This window comes from Neurospora tetrasperma, assembly GCF_000213175.1.
Source record: "Neurospora tetrasperma FGSC 2508 unplaced genomic scaffold NEUTE1scaffold_81, whole genome shotgun sequence".
Taxonomy (NCBI): domain Eukaryota; kingdom Fungi; phylum Ascomycota; class Sordariomycetes; order Sordariales; family Sordariaceae; genus Neurospora; species Neurospora tetrasperma.
The window spans coordinates 7,240,738-7,263,407 of NW_009799179.1; the positions used below are offsets into that span (position 1 = coordinate 7,240,738).

At 51.6% G+C, this 22,670-nt stretch overlaps 7 protein-coding genes across 7 annotated transcripts; 4 read left to right on the top strand and 3 right to left on the bottom strand.

Moving 5' to 3' along the window:
* Window positions 1–1,261: 1,261 nt before the first annotated feature.
* Window positions 1,262–1,940, top strand: NEUTE1DRAFT_51174 (uncharacterized protein; the record flags this gene model as incomplete). Its single annotated transcript, XM_009856658.1, has 2 exons — window positions 1,262–1,428; window positions 1,535–1,940. The coding sequence occupies 2 exons, from the start codon at window positions 1,262–1,264 to the stop codon at window positions 1,938–1,940; spliced, it is 573 nt and encodes a 190-aa protein (XP_009854960.1).
* Window positions 1,941–2,111: 171 nt separating this feature from the next.
* On the bottom strand, window positions 2,112–3,613 carry NEUTE1DRAFT_133630 (uncharacterized protein; the record flags this gene model as incomplete). Its single annotated transcript, XM_009858476.1, has 4 exons — window positions 2,112–2,707; window positions 2,829–2,928; window positions 3,046–3,448; window positions 3,523–3,613. The coding sequence occupies 4 exons, from the start codon at window positions 3,611–3,613 to the stop codon at window positions 2,225–2,227; spliced, it is 1,077 nt and encodes a 358-aa protein (XP_009856778.1).
* Window positions 3,614–4,190: 577 nt separating this feature from the next.
* Window positions 4,191–6,941, bottom strand: NEUTE1DRAFT_51117 (uncharacterized protein; the record flags this gene model as incomplete). The annotated part of the gene is made up of 2 exons (XM_009856655.1): window positions 4,191–4,291; window positions 4,355–6,941. 2 exons carry the CDS (start codon window positions 6,939–6,941, stop codon window positions 4,191–4,193), a joined length of 2,688 nt encoding a protein of 895 aa, XP_009854957.1.
* A 2,047-nt stretch (window positions 6,942–8,988) lies between these two features.
* Window positions 8,989–12,056, top strand: NEUTE1DRAFT_126540 (mitochondrial ATPase alpha-subunit; the record flags this gene model as incomplete). Its single annotated transcript, XM_009858477.1, has 6 exons — window positions 8,989–9,136; window positions 9,336–9,490; window positions 9,818–9,874; window positions 9,938–10,526; window positions 10,849–11,367; window positions 11,430–12,056. 6 exons carry the CDS (start codon window positions 9,065–9,067, stop codon window positions 11,691–11,693), a joined length of 1,656 nt encoding a protein of 551 aa, XP_009856779.1.
* A 383-nt stretch (window positions 12,057–12,439) lies between these two features.
* Window positions 12,440–14,166, top strand: NEUTE1DRAFT_126541 (uncharacterized protein; the record flags this gene model as incomplete). The annotated part of the gene is made up of 5 exons (XM_009858478.1): window positions 12,440–12,474; window positions 12,653–12,784; window positions 12,971–13,068; window positions 13,137–13,877; window positions 13,994–14,166. The coding sequence occupies 4 exons, from the start codon at window positions 12,679–12,681 to the stop codon at window positions 14,108–14,110; spliced, it is 1,062 nt and encodes a 353-aa protein (XP_009856780.1).
* An 825-nt stretch (window positions 14,167–14,991) lies between these two features.
* NEUTE1DRAFT_115012 (uncharacterized protein) lies at window positions 14,992–16,145 on the bottom strand (the record flags this gene model as incomplete). Its single annotated transcript, XM_009858479.1, has 4 exons — window positions 14,992–15,251; window positions 15,424–15,445; window positions 15,673–15,814; window positions 16,138–16,145. 4 exons carry the CDS (start codon window positions 16,143–16,145, stop codon window positions 14,992–14,994), a joined length of 432 nt encoding a protein of 143 aa, XP_009856781.1.
* Window positions 16,146–20,483: 4,338 nt separating this feature from the next.
* NEUTE1DRAFT_133634 (uncharacterized protein) lies at window positions 20,484–22,548 on the top strand (the record flags this gene model as incomplete). Its single annotated transcript, XM_009858480.1, has 1 exon — window positions 20,484–22,548. The coding sequence occupies one exon, from the start codon at window positions 20,558–20,560 to the stop codon at window positions 22,376–22,378; it is 1,821 nt and encodes a 606-aa protein (XP_009856782.1).
* Window positions 22,549–22,670: the final 122 nt, after the last annotated feature.

Genomic DNA, 22,670 nt, shown 5'->3' on the forward strand with positions numbered 1-22,670 from the left:
GGTAAGTACCTCTATTCTACAGTCTTGGATTCGCTGGATATGGTGTACAAGTGTGTAAATGACTGCATGCTGCGTGTTGACTGCATCTTTCCGTTCGGTCCCGTCCTGGTTCGTCCTCTAGACGAGGAATAAAAGTTGTAATATCCAACAAACAGGGTTCCGTTTTGTATTGTACTAAGAGCAAATGATCCTTGCATCGGAGGAATACCCAACAAAGCCCAAGAATTACCCGTGTCGAAACCAATATGCCAAAGCTAGGTACTTGCGGCTTCCTCATGTTGTGCATCAAACAAGACGACATGGATGGCAAGAGGGTCTCTACACTCCAGACAAGGAACATAATCCACAGGCCATTTTCCCCCTTGGGATCGACCTTATCCCGAATCACTGTATATCAGATGTCGCTCAGACCCCAGTAATCTCTGGTCGCCTGTTTGACGGCCTGCCTCAGCGATCCGGCTTGTTGTTGTGAGCCTATCCACCGAAGGCTGGTCATACCGAAGACCAACTCATAGGAGATATCTCATCTCGGGCTGCCCTTAGGATGGCTTCGAAAAAGCTTTCCGTTTATTGCCACCGCTTCTCACGCGGAACATCTACTATTTCAAACGAAACTCGTTGTTGCAGTTGTTTCCGAAACACCAAAGTTGCAGGAGACCGCCTCCTGTGAGTCTCCTCGTACACCAAAGAGATGAAGACGTGACAGACCTTGGTGTCGGATGCGGGATCTGTCACGTCAGGAAGGCTAACATGATCGACCAATTCACGGACTCGGTCTCCAGAAAAAGGTTGTAAATGTCAGTGAAAGACAGACAAGTTCGCTGGGAGGTCAGGGACTCCGTCGCCCAAACATGTCTTGCGTGACATGGAGGTTCAAATAACATCATCTTCCTGAAAGCCTAAAAATACTTACTGGTCTTTCATCTGCTCGTACCTTCCTCCGTTTTGTCCGGAGTTGCACTTGGAAAGTTCTGTCAATGGCATCAAGTTGATGCGGCTTATGACGTTGTCCTGTCCCTCGAGTTGTCATTATGGAGGATGTCGACCACTACCTATATCAATAGATAATTCCCAAGAGACCTACCAGTTCCTTTCTGACATCCCATGTGAAGATCTCGCCAACCTGCTACACTCGTTCTGAACCGCATCCGTCTTTCACCTTGCTACCTGTATCACCTCGCAACGGCTTGGTGCTCTCTCAAACAGCATCCTTGGCCCGCCATCGAGAAACCGTTCTACCGATATTTAATTCCCAGAAACAATGTACATCCGACTCCTATATCTCCTTCTCCTGGGCGTCGCTAGTATCACCACGCATGCAAGCCCTACCCCTGCCGTTCTCGACGACGGTCATGACCTGAACCAAGTCCCGGCCTTCAACGTCACCAACTTTGAGGCATCAGCCATGGTCCTCAGTAACCGAAACTTGTAAGTGCTCTCACGTCACCCACCTTCCTTGCATAGAGTCTCTCTCCTTCTATGTATTTTCCAGCAGAACAACAACCCACTAATCTCCCGATCCACCTCACTCTAGCTACAAATTCAACGTTACCTTTTATAACGAAGCCGTCCCCGTGCACTGCGAAGCAATGGGCACGACCGTTAACCACCAGTTAACCAGCATCCCGCAGACGTGGTGTCCAACAGATCCAGGTGATGTTGGCAGCGGGTACGGTGGAAACGGGACCGGAACTAATAACCACCAGAGTAACATCACAACCACGGGACCAGGTGTCTCCTTCAAATGGACTGAACAACCGGACGGCAGCGCAGCATTGTTGATTGTACGCCGGATAAACGATCGGGTGGCGGACACGGCCGTGTATAAAGTCACTCCAGATTGCATACCGATGATGGGGGATGATATCTTTCGGCATCAGGTGTATGAGGGGCCGGAGAACTTTTCGGTGCCGGCTTATAGGTCCTCTGAGTTGGGTTAATCCCGTGGTAGTTTCATGGGGAATAGGTGCTGAGTGCTTGAAGTGGGCATGCGCGCAACTTGCTTGGGTTGAATGTTCATCATCATCGGCTAAGTAGTTGTCCAAGGATATCGAATCGTGGAATTGGGACATCCTAGCTTGTCACACCATTCATTGAGGGGGAGAGGTAGGAAGAACATGGAAATGCTTTACCTAGATATGCTGCCCAATCGATATTTTCCCAACTTGATGCTGTCACGGCTCTCTCATATACCGTACGAGGTATCATCCCGTACAACCACATACTACAGAGACACACACCCATTTGCACTATCCTCGATGAAAATCCCCCCGTAGATCTGTCCTTCATCGGTGCCACTCTCCTGATACCCCGAATTTACCACATCATCAGTGCCAGTAGGCTTCTTGAGAATGCCAATCTGATATTGGCCTTCTCCCGCATTATTGTTCGGCACAGCCTGAGTGACACTACGCAAAGGTTCATGGCCTTTGGAATAGTAGAGGCGTAGCGTGCTGTTATCTTTTTGGTCAGTCAATGAAATCAAGGACGAAGAACCGGGGAAAGCAACATGCTTCTTGTTGAAATCCAGAGTAATAGCAAAATTCTGCCACTCCTTCTGCTCAATAGGCGTCGACCAGATCAACTTGTTCTCCCGGCTCAAGATCTTGAAGGTGTTCTTGGCTAGGCTGCCTTCCTGGCCGATGATGGTGCCGGTTTGAAAGTTGAATTGGTTGGCGGACCAGTCGGAGGTTTCGTGCCAGACGTTCTATTACACGGGCCAGTCAGTAACACGAATTGACGACCAAGGGAAGCATGGAGCAGAAAACAAAGAAAAAGAGAAAGGAGGAAGGGAGAGAAGGAAAGGAAAGAAAAGGACCAAAGCTTACAAGATACTCATGCGTCAAATTCAACCCTCTCGCCTCATCCTGCTTGACACTAAAATGCAGTGTCTTCACTCCTCTGGACGCAGGGCTGCCGATGTTTTTGCTAGATTTTCCAGTTCAATATCAGTAAATATCTTCCCAAATCCCAACCAACCTCCATACCGCCTTACTCCCCAAATATCTTGCCAATTATCACAACCGGTCATTAGGGTGTACTCACTCCCCATTGAAAATTAACCCAGCCCTCCTAAACCCATACTGTGTCTTGAACACACTCGCATCGGTAATAGTCACCTCCAGAGGTTTATAGCTGCAACTATCAAAGCGGCTCCCCTTGTCCCCCTCAGGAAATCGAATGATCTGGCTCCATTTGAGACTGGATCCCTTGACATTGTCCGGGTTGAAGAGGGAGGTGGCAGGGCTGTCGAAGTCGATTAGCTGTGTACGGGTCTTGATGCGGCCGTCGAAGATTAGAGGGCATTTGATTAACGCGGCGTGGGGATGGGGAACGGCGAGCGCGGTGGTTGCTAGGGTGAATAGAAGGGTGAGGATGGTTGGGGTGAGCATCTTGTCCGAAAGGTCGATGGACGGTGGGAAAATAGGAGTATCGGCGTCTCCGTAACCTAAGAACGATGGTATTTGTGACGGTTGGAGGGAAAGCTTGTTATATCTCTGACACTCCTCTGCTGCTACTTACTGAACCCCGGGACATAACTCCCCGGCTGATTTGAGCGGATGGCATCATCAACCGCACACACATAGGTGACTCCCTTCGGCCGGGATCGCATTCCTGGATCTTGAGGTTGAGATGATAATGTAACGATACGACAAAGGAACCACGTCCCGAATATCCGGATCGGGTTTGTGGGGAAATACTACCTATTTTCCCACCGTCTTCCACCTACATCCTTACGTTGGGAAATCCGGGAATGTGCCCAACCACCAACCTATCATCCATTCGTCCTTACGCTTGGAAGCATCGCTTGCAAACTCGGTTGTTCATCACTGAAGTGTTTGGATTCTTGGTGGCGGAAGCCGAGAACCAGCTGGACGAATGGATGGGTTGGACCGAACTGGCAGGATGACACCTCGTAATACAAATCATGTGTGGCCCAGTAAACAGCATGTGACTCTCAAGGGAGCTAAAGAACTACATTATATGTAGGGTATATATGTGCATATATATAGTGTGTCTTTTTTTCTTTTTTTCGGCTGTCCCTAAAAGTGGATGCAAAAACAAAACAGGAAGAAAAAAAAACTAATCACCTGCTTGACAACCAACCAAGCCGAAACGCCTACTTTGTCCACCCAAACGCCAGAAGCATGGAGCAACTATGTACCTTGACCAGATACTGTTTATCATGGTCAAGCAGTGGGAAGAGCACGCCGCTTCATGCCGTTAGGCTGCGCGTTGGCGATTTTCAACCATTCGCCGTTAAAAGCATTGACCAGCCAGTTAGTCAGTTCTGTGTAGATTTCAGTCAGCGATTCTGGTCGACTCGGGCATAACAACACATTCAAGTACTCACTATCAAACACGATCCGGTTAGCATTATGGAAATAAATGCCATGATCACTATCCGGAAAAACATGAACATCATAGTTCTCAACGCTCCGCTGATCGAGCGCGTCCAAGAGCGTCAAAGAGTTCTGCATGTGAACGTTATCGTCGGCCACGCCGTGCATCAAGAGAAAGCGCACGTTCTGCGAAAGGGCAGTAACGTTGGTGACGGCGGCTGATTCGTAGCCCTCGGGATTCGTCTGGGGGGTGCGCATGTACCGCTCCGTGTAGATGCTGTCGTAGAAGCGCCAATCGGTGACGGGGGCGACGGCCATGCCGTACTTGAAGGTCTGTCCCGCATCCTGCTCGAGGGTCTTGAGCGTCATGTAGCCGCCGTAGCTCCAGCCCCAGATGGCAAGACGGTCTTCGTCTATGTAATCCTTCTGAGCCCAGTGCTTCGCGGCAGCGATTTGATCGTGAGATTCCCAGGTACCGAGGTTGCCCCGGATAATGACACGGTTCTTACGGCCGATGAAGCCTGTTCCACGCCCGTCAACCGTAACGCAGATATAACCGAGACCAGCAGCCACAAACGATTGGAAGTCAACAGCAAAGGTTTTCTTGACGGTCTGGGAGACAGGACCGCTGTACTGCTGGAACAGCACGGGATACTTCTTGTTCTTGTCAAAATGTGGCGGACGTCTCTCGATGTAGTTAAGTTCTACGCCGTCAACGTTGATGGTGCCATAGATATTGATAGGAAGTTCGTGCTTCTTGGCGGCTTCGGCGAGATCTTTGTTCTCCTCCACGACGTGCTCGTACTTGTCGGGGTTGCTCGGGGTGCTGATGACCTTTTGCCAGGGAATATCTGGGCCCTGGTAGGACACCAAGGCGTACCCGGCACCGGTCGAGAACGAGATGGCGTAGTAACCCTCCTTGGAAGTGTCCGTCACCGGTGTCATATCTTCTCCGGTCAGCTTGACCTGGTAGACATGACGCTGGATCGAGGATTCTTTCGTAGAAACAAAGTAGACCAGGTTCCTTTGCAGGTCAACGGCAGATGGCGCATCGACAACTTCGTAGTCCCCAGAGGTGAGCATGATGGGGTTTGGATTGTCCAACGGCGTGAAGTATGCTAGATGATCACCATTGTTGTGAATGATAGTGTCCACATAGCCATCATCAGGACGACCGTTGGCAGGATCGGCCGGGATGAACTTGGTCTTGTGGGAGATCTCAAACCAGCCACCGTCGATGTCGTTGACATCAACGGTTCTGACTGCCTTTCCAGTGCGCGATCCCACGTCAACCAGCACGACGCGCATCACATCACTCACTCTGTTTGTCTCCTTGATCAAGACCTGCTTTCCGGCCCAGATAACCTCGGTGATAAGGCGATCGTCGTCGGCAAAACGGCCTGAGATATCAACAGAGAAGACATCGCCACGTTTGACATCATAGAACTTGAGGTCGACAATGGGGTTGTGTGCGCCAGCCTTTGGGTACTTGATTTGTCTGACCTCGGGGTAGTTCTCCTCTCCCGGTTTGGGCTCCTCGCCACTGGGTCTAGACACAAAATACTGGATGGGATACTCGGGAACGCCTGTTTCGTTGGTCCGCAAAAAGGCAACATAATTGCCGTCCTCGGACCACCAGGTAGCAACACCACTTGCCAACACCTCTTCCTCGTAGACCCAGTCGGGGACGCCGTTGAAAACGTCTGCACTGCCGTCCCTGGTGATTTGCACAATCTTATCGCTGTCGAGTTTGCGAAGGAACATGTTGTTATCCCGGGTGTAGACAATGGCATCACTGGTGGGGCTCCATGACGCCAGCTGGAGACGAGCATCGACATCGTAGGGAACTAGAGGCTCAGCTTGCTGAGTCTCAACGTCAAAGATCCAGTAGACAGCGTAGTATGAGTGGCGCCAGTTGTTCTGAACGTCGGTCGCAAGCAAGACTTTCTTCAAGTCCCGGCTGGGAACGGTGACAGTAGGCCAGTATGTTTTGTTGGCAAATTCAAACAATTTGTCTTTGATCAGGGTCTTGCTTTTGGAGGCTTGAACGGAGGAAGGGTTCTGAGCTCGCACATCTTCGACCACAAGGTAGTCTTTATTTGCGCCCTCCTTCTCCAGAAGCAGGCCATCTTCTCCGTTTGCACCAGCGATCCAGCTGATGGAATGGCTCTTGGCACGCCATTCATTGTTCAAGACTTGGTCTAGCGTGACCTTCTTTCCACTGCCGTGCGTGACTGTTGCTTGGGGGTCATGCGCGAAGGAGGAGGATGGCTTGTAGGCCTTGGACGAGACGAAGAAGATCAGGCCGATGACCCAAGTGGCGACCAGCGCTCCCGACACGATGAATAGCCATCTCCTCAAACTGCGATCCATACGCTGACCGTCGGCGGATGAGCGCTGGTATGAACGGGAAGAGGGGCTCGCATTACCCAAGAAGGGCCCAGTCTCGAGATCGTCATTGTTTAGTTCGTCCTTGAGTGAGTCATTGTCGTCGCCATCGGTGCCGCGAGCCGGAAACTCCTTGGTATCGAGACGCTCTTGTATGCGATCGAAGACGATACTCGTCGTGGATACGGTAGAGTCGGTTTCTTGCGACATGCTTCTTCGATGCTGGCTGGGGCTATGGTCTCTGAAGCGATCAAGGCCAGACCGTAGCGTATTATCATCCGAGTACGTGGATGGCATACTGAGGACGGACGAGGAACGATTGCGCCCAGATAATCTGTTTCTGTGCCCGATTGCACCTCGATGTGGCTGTTTGGCGGGATCAAGGGAACCCGTTCACCAGAAAAAGAGAGGTGCTACTACTCAATAGCAGCAGGGACTGCGCGACCGGCGTGCAGGACGTTGTATTCTTTGTAGGACAAATTGAACCCTAGGGGCAAAACATGACCGATTCGGTCGCTATTCAGATACTGTTTGGGACAAGGACGAGGTGGTCCCTTTGACGGAGATGGAGTTGTTGAAGGGCCTCGACTTCGGCCATCTGCGACACCGAGACCGTGACAACGTAGGGCGCCACGCGACAGCCAACACAGGGGGGTCCTGGTCTGCCCGGTGCAGATACAAGTACACTACAAGTACCTGGGCAGACTGCTGTGGTAACCCTAACCCTGATTATGGGGATAGAGGCGAATTGGCTTCAGCGAGACGAATCGTCGAGCAAACACAAGCCGCCTTCCTCCCTTGAAACCTCTGTTCCTGAAGAAGTTGGATTGATCACTCGGTACTAGGGTTGATCTCGAAACAACCTCGAAGTAATCAGAATCACAAACGTGAGCATGAATCGGGAGAGGTGAAAAATCTACCAGAGTGTCTGTCGGCCTTCCAAGCAGTTTCTCCTAGGCTCTGCGTTGTCTCAAGATGCGCGTGGGAGTATCGCTCAGATATCCAGAAACGCAAGTTGACACAGAACCTCACGGCGACTCGAAAGACTGGTTCGGGCAATTGCTTGCTATAGTAAGCACCTGTTGCAGGCATTTAAATATTTAGCTCATAGCTTCGGATAGCAGTCACCGACAGACAGCGTTTGAAGCTTCTTGTTAGCTAGTCTGGTCTGGTTGGTTTCGTTCAGACGTGGGGGCGGAGTCCGAGGGAAAGAGGTTTGGTGATATTTGGGAACGGCCCGGGACCGGGTACAAGTCATTGTGTGGAGATGCCACAGAAGCGCCTTAACAAGTTCAAACGTTGGCAGTCAGCAGCCAGTCAAAATGAGATGGCGTCGGTTGAATGGTGAGGGGAGGTATGTAGCCGCCAGCTGGCAGACACCATTCATTTGCGATACGATGCGAAGTGCTGCTCAAACTGTAACTCTCCGGATATTGAATGGAGCTCCATTGACAAAATGCAAGACTGGATATTGCGTTCCTAGATGATGCTATCGTGAAGTACATAGTGATGGCGCACAAAACCTGGGGAAGACGTTGGGAATCCTATTCGACCTAAAATAACAATCGGGTGTGCAGCCCGTGCACCACTCCAGCAGCTGAAGCTACAATGAGCTACCAGCGTGAAACCCGAGAGCTGGCCTGAAACTGAAGTGAGGTGCCAAACGCCAAACCGGGGGCGGCCAGAGCTTCTGGTAGGTTGCGACATTTCTCCGGGATTACCCGGGCGACGGATTACATTATTGGGCAGCTGGGCAGACTTCTGGCCGCCAGAGCTTGACACCTGAAGGATGCAGCCCGCCGCCGGACGGGAGCAAGGCGCTCAGAGCTGGAGACCTGAGAGACCTTTGCTGAGGTCGGGGCAGAGGAGCAGGATGGAGGAAACGGTAGGTAGACTGCTGTCATCACGGAGCTCCGGGGCCGGCTGCAGTCAGAATGGGGAACTGGACATGGGATGTAGCAATCAATGCCTTCGATCGTTCGGCTCGGAACCAAGGCTCGAGGCGGGGAGGGGAGATTGATGGTGGGTGAAGGTGGGTGAAATGCGGATGCGCTGCCTTTTTGTAGTAACCTCAGAAACCTCTCGATTTTGGAGGCGTGGTTGGTGGAGTTGCTCGGGATTCTGGTAGAGAGCAAAATTCTCAGCCGATTGCTGATTGGTGTTGTCCAAGCTTTGCCCCACCTTTTCCCTTCGAACCAAGGCCACTCGACAATTTTCCTCACGCCGGGCTCTCCAAACCTCCATCAACCTCCCGCTACATCTCCCCTCCACGCAATTGCAATTGTGTTGCGATTGCATTCCTTCTGCTCGTCACGAACAGACACCTCCACAACATGTTCCGGAACGCCCTCCGTCAGAGCACTCGCGCCGTCGGCGCCTTCTCTGCCACTGGCAGAGTCGCCGCGGTAGGTTAACTCCGCACACCTGATCCACCTTCAACATCACCGGCCGCCTCTTCTATTCAACCTCATCGGGTCCCGGAGCGCTTGGAGCTTTGTCATCATGGCGCATGGCCTTGAGGATGTCGATGGGCTTGTTGGGGGAGCTGTCCATGTGTCGTGAAGCATGCCTCTCGGAGTTCGGCTAGGGCTAACTCGACAGCAGCGAAATGCCGCACCTGTAGTTTCCGCCGTCCAGGCCCGCACCTACGCCGACGCCAAGGCCACTCCCACCGAGGTCTCTTCCATCCTCGAGCAGAGAATCCGCGGTGTCCAGGAGGAGTCCAACCTCGCTGAGACCGGTCGCGTCCTCTCCGTCGGGTACGTTTTTCTGGGTTATGGTTGCGGTTCTTGGCAAAGAGGGGGAACGGCAGAGAGCATCAGGGTCAACGCGGTATCACGAAAGAAGCTCAGCAAGCATATCACGACACGACGACAACAATGACGACAACGACGACAACAAGAGGAGCAACAAGAACAACGACAACGAGAACGACTACCACGACTGCGATCCCGACCGTACCCACGACGAGATGCGTCGAAGCTGGATGTTCGCGACAATGATGATGCTGCTGCTGCCGGTGTTGCTCCTGTGGTTAGCGAGACCATGACGTGAATTTGTGGATGCTGACATGTCGTCTCGTATAGTGATGGTATCGCCCGTGTTCACGGCATGGCCAACGTTCAGGCTGAGGAGCTTGTCGAGTATGTTCCAGTCCCTAACCTAACGGATGCTCTTTTGCCCCAAATCTGACCCTTTGCCCCCAGGTTCGCCTCCGGCGTCAAGGGTATGTGCATGAACCTCGAGGCCGGCCAGGTCGGTGTTGTGCTTTTCGGTTCCGATCGTCTTGTCAAGGAGGGCGAGACTGTCAAGCGTACCGGTGAAATTGTCGATGTCCCCGTCGGTCCCGAGCTTCTCGGCCGTGTCATCGATGCCCTCGGTAACCCCATCGATGGCAAGGGCCCCATCAACTGCAAGGAGAAGCGTCGTGCCCAGCTCAAGGCCCCCGGCATTCTTCCCCGTCAGTCCGTCAACCAGCCCGTCCAGACCGGTCTCAAGTCCGTCGACGCCATGGTTCCCATTGGCCGTGGTCAGCGTGAGTTGATCATTGGTGATCGTCAGACCGGCAAGACTGCCGTCGCTCTCGATGCCATTCTCAACCAGAAGCGCTGGAACAGCGGTTCCGACGAGGACAAGAAGCTCTACTGCGTCTACGTTGCCGTCGGTCAGAAGCGTTCCACCGTCGCTCAGCTCGTCAAGACCCTTGAGGAGAACGACGCCATGAAGTACTCCATCGTCGTCGCTGCCACCGCCTCCGAGGCCGCTCCTCTCCAGTACCTCGCTCCTTTCACTGGCGTAAGTGGCTGCCGGATCTTGTCCCCTCCAGTTATCAGCAGACCCCTTCAGTTGCCGCTCGAACACCTCCAGATTTTCGTTTGACGCCTTTTCTATATATGGGAGGATGTCTTCCAAATAACTGGAAACCCCTTCCATTCATCGTCATACCCTTCCCAGATATATGCACGACCCCTTCAACACTTTTGCACCTCCCTGTTGAACTTTTCCACCCATCTTTCAAACATCATCAGACCTCATCACACCTCTTCTCGGATTCCTGCCCCCGGCCCGTTTGAAACCAATCAGACCAGACTGGCTAACCAGAAGCTTCTAAACACAGGCGTGTGTCGGTGAATACTTCAGAGACAACGGCAAGCACTCCCTTGTCATCTTTGACGATCTTACCAAGCAGGCCGTTGCCTACCGTCAGATGTCCCTTCTTCTCCGTCGTCCCCCCGGTCGTGAGGCTTACCCCGGTGATGTCTTCTACCTCCACTCTCGTCTTCTCGAGCGTGCCGCCAAGATGAACAAGACCCACGGCGGTGGTTCCATGACTGCCCTTCCCGTCATTGAGACCCAGGGTGGTGATGTGTCCGCTTACATTCCCACCAACGTCATTTCCATCACTGATGGTCAGATCTTCTTGGAGTCTGAGCTCTTCTACAAGGGTGTCCGTCCCGCCATCAACGTCGGTCTTTCCGTCTCTCGTGTCGGTTCCGCTGCCCAGCTCAAGGCCATGAAGCAAGTCGCTGGTTCGCTCAAGCTCTTCTTGGCCCAGTACCGTGAGGTCGCTGCCTTCGCCCAGTTCGGTTCCGATCTTGATGCTGCTACCAAGCAGACCCTCAACCGTGGTGAGCGTGTAAGTGCAAACAAGCTGAACTCCCCATTTTTTTGGTGCAGAGCTGACAAGTCTATCTACAGTTGACCGAGCTCCTCAAGCAGAAGCAGTACTCCCCCATGGCCGTCAACGAGATGGTTCCCCTCATCTTCGCCGGTGTCAACGGTTTCCTCGACACCGTCCCCGTTGCCAAGATCCTCCAGTGGGAGGCTGACTTCCTCGCCCACCTCAAGACCAACGAGCCTGAGATCATGGCCACCATCGACAAGGAGGGTGCCATTAGCAAGGACCTCGAGGCTAAGCTCCGTGATGTTATTCAGACCTTCACCAAGAGCTTCCTCGGTTAAATGCATATAAATTGAATTAATTCCCCGTGGTTCTTGAGAACGAGCAGTGGGTTCGTCATCTTTACCCGCGCAGTTCCGTGTTTCTAGAGGAAGGTGTTCCGTCTCCGTCGGGTGCTGGACTGAGGAATGGACGCGTGAGAAGGGGAGATTCTCTAGCCGAACCTACTGTAAATTAGAGCAAGTCTCAATCAAGTACTCTATTCCCTTTGTCAGGCACTGAAAATACGAGGTTATGAATTCTATAATCAATGGAAAGGCTTGTGCAAAGGTTCACGTCGTGCATCTTTTTGTTTGCTTTTTTTGCGGTGGATGTTCTAATGTGTTTTGACTAGCGAGATAATTGCAGGATTACTTTCAGCTGCCTTCCAAATCATTGAGCCACTCTACTTGGAAGAACCAATTCAGTAGTAAACAATTAGCTAAGCTGTATTTGCGGATCACAGTACATAGTATGTGCGATTGATTTGGTTGTTTTGGACTGAGCCAAAAGACTGGTGACAAGCAGTTGGGATGATGAGGCTTGGTGGGGTCGCGTCAGTGACATCATGAGCGACAGTTCCAACAGGGCAGCTACCAGCTACACCCAAAGAACATGGGGTTTTCGCCTTTCATTGATCAGCTACCGAGTTATCAGACTTCTTTGAATTCAGTTAGAACTCAAATAACCCGCTTCATTTGCTGGCAAGCTTATCATTTCCCTCTCTATACCTTTCAACTCCCAATCCCTCATCAATCGTATTGAACTCCAAAGTTGTTGTGTCGGAGCTTAAGAACACCAAATGTGAGTGGAAGAAACCACCCCGCGTCATCCCACGCGCTCCAATTCCCATCCCATCTTTCAAAGATCTGGGCTGTTCTTGGATCCGAGCACCTGGTTTTGGAGCGTAAATCTTCTGGACCAGTGAAAACTATACACTGTTGGACAGATATGTGTTGAACTGACAACATCGCTGTTCTAGCTACTATTCACCACCACTTTTACGATATGTCCTCCGAGTCATCAACCGGCCCAGAAATGTCGGCGACAACCAAGCAGATGCTAATCCGTGTGCGGCAAATGGTGCCGCCCATGCTGGAGAAATTCCATAAAGGTTTGTCTTACCAAGTTCAGTTCTGACGAAGATGAGCTTGTCTGCTCCGCCACTGTTGCTCTGGGCTTGCGGGGAAGCTATTTCCAACCATCGTGCGGCCCGGGGGGGATAGGAGAATCTCTTTGGTAATAGTAACTGGAAGATGGACTAGAGATAGGTAGCTAACTTGAAATTCCCCGATCATAGGACAACTTGGTCGTGTAGCTGTCATCGGCGGTAGCGAGGACTACACAGGTGCTCCCTACTTTTCCGCCATGGCAAGTGCGAGACTGGGTGCTGATCTTGTAAGTTTAACCACCCAACTCCCACATCTACATCGCCAGTACCGAGACTGACTAACATGGACCGACAGTCCCACGTAATCTGCACTCCCAACGCCGCTCAAGTCATCAAAACCTACTCGCCCAACCTCATGGTCCACCCACTCATGCGCTCCTCCCCGCCGGCCCTCAGCTCATCGGACTCCGGCAGCTCGCCCTCGCTCACAAAGTCCGCTCCTGACACCGACCCTTCCCAGATAGCCGCCCAGATCATTCCCATGCTCGACAGGCTACACGTCCTCGTTATCGGTCCTGGTCTTGGCCGCGACCCTCTCATGCAAGAGACTTGCGCTAAGGTGATCACCGCGGCGCGCGAGAAGGGAATTCCCATGGTTCTCGACGCCGACGCCCTGTTGCTGGTGACCAAGGACCCGTCTCTCATCAAGGGGTACGACAACGCCGTCTTGACGCCCAACGTGGTCGAATTCGGACGACTGACCAAAGCGCTCGGCGTGGACGAAGAGGTGGAAAAGGCTGAGGAGACGGCGGGCGAGACGGCCAAGGTGGAGGCGCTGGCTAAGGCGCTCGGCGGCGTCATGGTTGTGCAGAAGGGAGCCAAGGACTACTTGAGCGACGGCAAGGTGACGCTTACGGTAGACTTGAAGGGTGGTCTGAAGAGGAGTGGTGGACAGGGAGATACGCTGACGGGAAGTATTGCCACGTTTTTGGGCTGGCGGAGGGCGTATCTTGAAGATCTTTGGGATCATGGCCATAAGCTCAACAAGGAGGAGTTGATTGGTTTGGCTGTCTTTGGTGGAAGCGCCATTACGAGGGTGAGTCATGTTGTTTGTGATTTTTCGTTCATGGTTCGGGGTACTTTTGCGCCTCATATCCCCCAGCATCGACCATACCTAGTCATACTCGGGCAGATGCTAACATCTATCTCTAGGAATGCTCTCGTCTGGCATTTGCCAAGAAGGGCCGCAGTCTTCAAGCAAGCGATCTCACAGACGAAGTACACACAGCATTTTTGAACCTGTTTGGCGAGGTTGACGCGAAGCTCTAGATGGCTTTACTTTCCACTTAATCCTAAGCGAAGATATCCAGGACGATAAGACTTTCAAACTGTTATGAGATAACGAAAGCTACATAGAAATCACAAGTTGAAAGCTACCAAGATGGTGGTAACCGCGGCGCACCAGCAATGCCTGAAGCGAGTGACTACCCCTGAATACGGCCTGGCTTCCTATTGCATGGTGGCTTGTACATGGCTGAACGACCCTCTGTCACCCGCGCCTATGTATAAGAGTCAATATTGTAAAGTCATTGGTGGTTATGGCTGGACTGTGAAAAGAGAAAAAGAAAAGACAAAAAAGAAAAGAAAAGCCAAAGAATTGTCAAGATCCCGTAAACTCGGGAAATAGGAATCAGGGACTCAATTCTTGCCTCCCTCTTTGGAGCTACATCTGATATATTCCGAGTGCCGCGGTAGGTCGAATCGATTGCCGAGCACAACTGCCCCGGCTGTCGTTCTGGCTTCACTTTTCGGCTTTCGTATTTGGCCTTTATCCGTGAACCCATGGATTGGGCATTTTGTTGAATCCATCTCCATCCTGTCACAGATAACGAAGTCACATAGCGAGGTGGAAACAGCAGAACTACAGCTTGTGGGTGTGGGGGTTAGGGGGCAACGGATATCATCAGCACTGGCATCACACCCAGTTCCTGCATCGTGTGTTACACCCGTCTCTACCGTGACCCAGCGACCGTCACCTCCCGCCTCCCGTCCCTCCCCCCCTCGTCGCCTCCGCCTCAAGAAAAAGAGGCCTGCCTAGGGATACCTACATGCCTATTGCGTACCATGGCTATCCCCAAGATCGAGTATGAAGGTGTAGGAACCAAAAGGTGCAGCCAGCCTCAAGAGTAACCTTACCTTGCCTATCGGACCTATCCGCCCCCCGTAAAGATGGCAAGATCGCGGGAGCGAAGAACAGGCAAAAGCGGGTTAAGCGCTGCCTGCGGGTTTTGCTGCGGGTATCCAGATCCTATATCCCACTGCTGTGGCTCGGCCGGGAAGAGGCTGTCCCCCAACGCTGTCACTCCGTCTGTCAACCTAGGTAACTTCCTGTGGTCGTCACGATGGGCTTTCAGCTTGGAACTATGTCCTCTGTCATCGACCTCAGAGTATGCTCCACGGCAGTGAAGAACTTGAGTAGGAAGTCGAGTAAGTAAATAAAAGAGTGGTCAAGCGACCATTCAGTTTCGAGTGAAGGGGTCGGCAATGGCTTGGAAAGGAAAAAAATACAAAAAATAAAAATAAAATAAAAACAATTATATAAAAAATTTCAACTGTCCGACCCGAACGAAGCCTCCACCCACTGTCCACTGTGTATGAACTGGACTGGAAAACGATAAGAGTCACAATTAACATGCTTGGTCTTGGGTGACGACACTGGAGACAAAGAACAGGAGAGGATGTCTTGCAGGACGATCGTTCGGAAAAGGAGGCTGATTGCATTAGCCAGACGTGTACTTAAACTTTGTATGGTAGACACTAAATGTAATGTATGCAGGTATGCAGGTTTCTCGAGACCCTGAAGGGTCCATTGTGACTTGGCTTGCACCTACATGATATGACAGTGAGATCCCGGGAATCAAGAGATCTTTTCCCGGCTCCAATGATTGCAAAGTTTGAAGTTTCGGAGGCTGATCTCGAGTCATCAAGGTTACCAGGGACTCTAGGGTTTTGTCTCCTCGGATGTACACACTCCTATTGTAGGTAGGTAGGTAGCTGAAGTGGTTTGCTTGCTGTGTAATGCAAATGCTTCAACACCAATGTTGTAACTACCTGCGAGCGAGAAGGTACCGCAAAGCAAAGCATAGTTCACGTTCACATAGGCAAGGTGGGACTGCGTTCTGAATTCTGTCCTGCTTACAAGCAAGGTAATGTCATCTAGCATCGGCTCCTACATGCCACATATGCACATACATCCCGCCTCTGTTACATGACTCGAAAGTAGGTAGATTGTGCTGTCGTACTGTACCGGCCGGTTCCCGACACGTAGATATCTACCACCATCCGATGAGGCTTACCTAGACATGGCGGCGTTCTGGATTTAGGCGTATGGTATCATACTACGCACTCTCCTCGATCAGACAAACCTTGGCTAGAATATCGGTCCTGACCGAGTTCATCTATTGTGCTGGGGCATGCTTACATATCCCGTTGATGTAAAAGAATGAAAACCAAGACACACGTCGCTCGGATGTCTCCTCGTGAACATAGTTTCCTGAGATCTGTCTGTCTAGGACAGTATTATAAAGCGTCGCCAGCTTATAAAGGGGAAAATCTTCTAGATTGAATTGATTGTCTTGCCCCCCCTCCCCCTGAGATACGAAGCCGACAAAGATGCGAGCAAAGCTACTCGATAAAAGCAGGCATCCTCAGACAGACACTCGAGTTTTCAACGAGATGTGATCGTAAATCACACGGTTTGTATTCGCCTTTCACATTTGGTCTCGAAACAGAGCTTGGCCTCGCTCGTTCGTTGTGTACAGCCATTGGATGGATGAACTGCATCCAGGCCGCATTTGTTTGGCGGGAAGGGGTTAGTTCTTCCCACCCACACTGGCAGGAACAAACGCATAACGGTCGTGTCACGAGGAGCCGTGGGGTTGAATCCAACTCATGCTGGGTTTGGTTTGACACCGTGACCTACCACATAGTGTTCCTCGTCCTGGTGTCAAGCGAAAAGGGCCCCGGCCTGTTTCCATGGTTACACACCGGGTTACACGACTACCTCTACAGAAATGAGCGAAGGGGCTATGGCCGAGACCTGAATGATCGGTGTTCCAGGTTGGTCTTGAGTTGAGAGGAGTCTGGCTGAGAACCCGGAAGCTGGGGGGAAGACACTGAGGAAAGTCCTGTTCGCTGGAGACTGGAGAATATCAAGTCGGGTGTGTGCACTTGGGAGCCGGACGTTGGTGTATGATGCAATCCTGTAGCTCAACTTGTTAAAACGCATGACCTGGGGAGGCAAAACCAAAGTTCCATGTCATTCCGTCCCCCGCTCCCTGTTAAGTAGCTGGACTACATATACAGTATGCTCACAATGTGGGAGAGCGAAACTGACTGATCGGAGCGGCCGGGTGGGTGGGCTATCCAACAAGCTCTCGTTGAGCTGTCACATCGGAAAGCGTGGACGAGAAGTTCAAGGATGAGAGGAAGGAAGGAGGAGGGGGAGGGGGATGGGCCAAACGGGAAAGCCAAGGAACAGCGCCAAACCTTGGGACTTGTTTGTGGTGTACTGGTAGGGTATTGAGAGTGAGGCTCGAATCTTGACATCCAAACATTGCTTTTGATAGATAGTTTTCCGATTGATGCACAGTCAATCCTTAGCCCGCCTGCAGATGATATCCTAAAGGCGAATAGGAATTTCCGGTTCACTGGGACGCGGACTGGGATGTGAAAATTTTCATACTGCATGGAGAGACGAGAGTTACAGTATTTGGATGAACGGGGGGAGCAAAGGATCCTTCCTGCTCGGCGTCGAGGCTTGCATTGATCTGTGAGTCGCCGTAATGTCTCGATATCCATTCGAGTCCTTGCCGATTGCAACGACGAACGAACATAGGTATCTACAATCTCGTACTTGACGGTAACCCTTTCTCCGAGGTCATTGTTGTGTAAAGAACCAGAAACCGCCAGTAGGTAGAGGCATACGAAAAGGCCAAAAGACTTCATCGGACGAGGTGACGTGCGTGCATCGACGGACGATCCCAGGGCATGACTGCATGGCTTCCTTTCCTCGTTGACAGGACTCAAATGTCCAACGTTCCTGTCTGCCAGGTCTGCCAACTGCAAGTGACCCAACTGGCCCCCATCTGCATTGGCTGTGGCCCTCGGGCAAGTGGAGTCGCTAATCAGGGCGACGGGCACTGCCTGCCAGGGCCGCAGATCAAGGGTGAATGCGGGGTTTGGCGCCGTCATTGCGCGGGGGAGTTCAATTCCCTTGATAGTAGCGAGAGGCGAGGTATCTAGCTACCTCTATGTACACTACCTCTACACTAAGCAAGTATCTCACTGCGAGTTTGAAGGTATGGAATTCGTGCAAGCTCTCTAGCTCTCTAAGAAGTTTATCGTAGGAAACCAAACGACTTTTACGTGCAGTAAGCTACCATCCAGTCAGAAGCGCATGTCACTTCAAGCTCTAGAGAGGCACTAGTTTGCTCTATGGAGCCGCTTCCCTCCGCCTGCGAGTCTGGGAGGGAGCACGGGGCACCCGTTCTGCTTCCATCCTGAATTCAATGCTCTCGAGATGAACCTCGGGGGGGCAGCTTGGAGAGGAGGCAAGCAATTCATTCGCTCTGCTCTCATCAGCCTCTCAGCTTTTCCTTCCAGCTGCTAGCTAGCTCAAGTACGCCAAGGTTCTCAAATGACATGGGTTCTCATCCCTGTTCAGCGCTACCAACACAGCATTGTCGTCCAGGTCCCCTTGTTACGCCGTATACAGTGTATGTATGTACCTGAATTTGTGGCCCGTGCACCTAGCCTTGGGAGGTTGCTCTGGACGTGAAATTTAACCTCACCTCACTCATTGACCTCGCACAGCCGAACCGACCAACACTCGAGTTAGACGATCTCCATTTGCACCCGGACACTGCTCAATGTTCTACTGTACTGGCACAGGCTTGTGGGTCAGATCGAGTCGCGATATCCGACTGATCTCTGACGAGCTGCGGATTTGAGCAATAAAGTTACCATGCGCCCAAATATGGAACCCCAACAAGTTGTCAGACCAGATGCGCAGACGCGAAAACCTGAAGCTTCCGATTTCAGTCCTCTCCGCTGAAACCTTGTGTCAAGGATAAGTATAAGAAACCGCAATAAGAGCTTTTATGACTTATCTCGAGGATAAGAGGGAGCCACTGGCAGGGAGAGCAGGTGCAGGGATACTAGGCTTTTCCATCATCAACTCAGCATCCATCCTGTCGCCGTTGTTGGATGTGAGCGAGGTCCTAACATGGGACAAAGTTTTGCTCTATCCAAGTTTGGCTTTCTGAACAAGCCGGGCCTAGCCTGATGCTACACTTAGTTACGTACATCTACGTACAGACGAGCAAGTGGACGGTATGGATTACACTCCCGTCGTCGTTTACCCCCATAACCCAGATCACGAATTTCGGGGTTCTCTTTCCTTTTTTTTTTTTTTTTTTTTTTTTTTTCCTTCTTCTCCTTTGACCCCTCTTTGCGCCGTTTCCAAGTAGTCCCAGAAAACCAACAGGCGAGCCTGGCTCTGCTGAACCGAACGCCTCTTGGGATCTCATCGTCTTGGCACCATGATGTTCTGATATTAGCTCCCATTCTACTGGAATAAGCAACGATGGCTGCGGGAGTAAACAAGGTGGGAAGTCACAATGGAGAGCGTTCCGTTTGGCTGACTCGAGTCCCAGTGGTCTCAATCAATGGGCAAGGCTTTCTTTTTCGAACACGAACGGGTTTTCAATCTTACCAAGAACAAATGCACGAGATGTTGTGGTGTGCTTGATTCGTCTCTCCCGGTTCCCAGCTGGTATGGCCTTCTGACGGGAATTATGACACTATCACCTCGCTCCTTCCTTTACTTTTTTCTCGTTCTCTTTCTTTATTTTACAGTGTGAATGGGTAACTTCCTTCCATCTCAAAGTAGTAATGTGGGGTGTGATGTTGAGTCGCACTTTCCCTTGGTATATCCCTTGCCGAGTATTTGACCCCTTCCCCCTCCTCTTCACTTGGCCATACTTTCTTCCTCAATTGGGCTAACCTGTTCACTTTGTTCGCAAAAAACGGGATACCTTTTGGACCTGATACCCACTGGTAGTTTTCTTTTTCTCCATTGTGGCTCTGAGTCAACTCCTTAGTTATATCACCTCGCCTCCCCTTCCACCCGGCCTGATTTTCCTGCTCGAGAGTTCAGCATCATCTGGGGAACACAACAAGTCTAAGACCAACCTGACTTTCTTTCCAGTCTGTCTCAACTGCCAGGCAACACAGTTACCTTCCACCTCGAGGAGGACGACAAACAAAACCGCCGCTGCTTTCCTCTTTCTCTGGTGTAATCGAAACACCACACTTCCAAGTCGTTGTACGATCACCGTCATACCAAACCGGAATGACCATCCACACCAAATCCGCAACACCGTACTACCAGGACTCAACCACCAGGCCTCCGTCCTAGTGACATCTCATCCGCGCCTCATTTGCCGTTTACAACAATCTCAAACCCGCAATATACCCTCCAGTCCCGCTCAAAACCCACCCCTCCTTGCAAAGTCTCCATGTCTTTCCGTGGAAAGTTTTATTCACCACTCCAAACCTAGACCCCGAACATCTCAGACCTTCTCTTAGCTAGCTTGAGAGAAGCTAATCCAAAACAACCTCTTCCTTGCCGGTGCGCAACTTTGCCTACCCCGGAGCGACCCTCGAATTGACCGCTATCACCTAGCCATATCATCAACCACTACAACTGGTTCAATGTCGATGGGAATGGACCGCCTCGAGAAGAGGCTGGACCGGTTGGAGAGGTTTTTCCACAGAAAGAGGAAGCTATCGCCGCGCAAGTCGGCCGCTGTTGAAAGTGGACCTTTCACATCGCTTTCGCACTCGGCTTCAGCTCCAACTATCCAAAAATTTCCAACGCCATCCTTCATCAGACCGACCTCAACTCGCATGCTGGCTAGGGAGGAGGTAACATTGGCGCGCCAAAGTGCCCGACGCACAAAGAGCCTCCCCGAATCCCCAAGCGATCTCTATAGTCCATCCTTCTCGACTTCCGAGCATGGACTCAGAACAGAATTTACCCCCAGGCGGCGCATTCAGGGCCCTTCAGTACCCCAGCGGTCTTCTTCCCTAGTCAGCAGACAAATGGACGCCTCTTTAGCCGAACTTCTTGAGTTCAGTTTTTCCGGTCGCTCTACAAGGAGCCACGCTGAGCTATCTGCTTTATCTATGCGCCGCTCGAGGTCCGGTCACAAGTCACCTTCACGCTCGACTTCCATATCGATTTCTCCGCGAGCGCAGCCAGGCAGGAAACGCCATCCCAGCCTACACATCCACACACATCTGCAGACGCCTTTGTCATTAGCGCAGCAACATAAATCTTGTGATTCAATGCTTTCCCTGTCACCGACGTCTCTCTCGCATGGGCATCTTACTCCGGCTGCCTCTCCAAGACTGATCCCGCTCCCTGCTCCAGAACCCAACGGGCTGCATGAAATTACCTTGTCACCGTCGAGAAGCCCTCCAAGTCGGACTGCGACACTTGTCTGTAAAAAGCCCGTCTCGGAGTTGAAGACTCCTGTCAGCGGCCTTAGCACAGAAAGATCTGCCCCTTCCATCAGGATCAACACCATTCTCCGGGAACCCAGCTTCAATGACTTCTTGGCCCTTAGCGATGATGATATCGCTGATGATCTTGCCAACGAGCAATCGCTGTCGCAGACAAGTTACATAACGTCTTCGGGGTCATCAAGCTACGATCTGCCGCTGAATCGTTTCGCTTCAATTTCCTCTCCGCACATGGTGAGCGATCACCCCCTGTTGACACTTTCCCCTCCTCTGGCCAGCAAGCCTGCTACTACAGCAGCCTTTGAAGCTGCTCGAATTGCGTCAAAATATCACTTTGACCTTGTGTATGTGGTCAACCTGTGGCCCAGTCGGAATGGCTCTATCCAGTCCACCGGTTTCTCAAAGAGGTCATCCATGTCATCGCTTTCGACCTCCACAACCCTTCTCAACTCTCCTTCGTCCCCTAGCGCATCGTTTTCCGCCACGTCGACAGAGGAAAACCTCGGACTGCTGTTTCCGCTACCCTCTGAATATCGAAGTATGACTGGTCGTTTGTTGGCCGCGTACGGGCTACATTCTCTCATGAGCCCGTTCCGTATCTCAGCACCGGTTCACCGCAAGATTCTCGAATCTGATCACTGGTTGGAATATCGCAGCGACGATGCGGCTGAGAATGAATTCGCTGAAGGTTATAGCTGCTCGTTCTACACTGGTTGTACTTACCCAGGTCCTTTCAGCGTGCTTGGCGAGAAGGCAGGCAGGCATGGTGGCGCCAAGAACCACGGAATTGTATTTGCGGCATATCGCCTGCCGCACAATGCCGCTACCATAAGCGGAAGTAGCGTAGAGGAGCTGAAGGAGCTCCGCAAGGATGCCGAAGCGCTGGTGAATCTGGCACTCGATACCTATACGGATCACAAAGAGAAACGGGGAGACGGGACGTGGAGGTGCACCCTGGATGACGATAAGATCGTGCCAGTGGTCAGTCGACAGTTGCTCGTGCGTTAAGACCCGAGAATTTCTTATCACCATTTGTCCTCGAACAGAGAGGGTCACATGTTTTCGAAATTATCCAACAAACAAGAGAGAATTAAAGATACTGCCTGGCCTTACAATTAAGGTCCTGTGGGGATATCGACAAAGCTGTCGAAACTCTCATCATTTCTGTTCATCTACGCAACATCATCTTCTCTGGTCGGCAATTCACTAGGGCATGAGGTTAGGAAAATTCAAAAGGCGCAAGGGCGCGGGCATTTATGTATGAATGAATGAAAAGACGATGTGCGATACCCAATCAAGA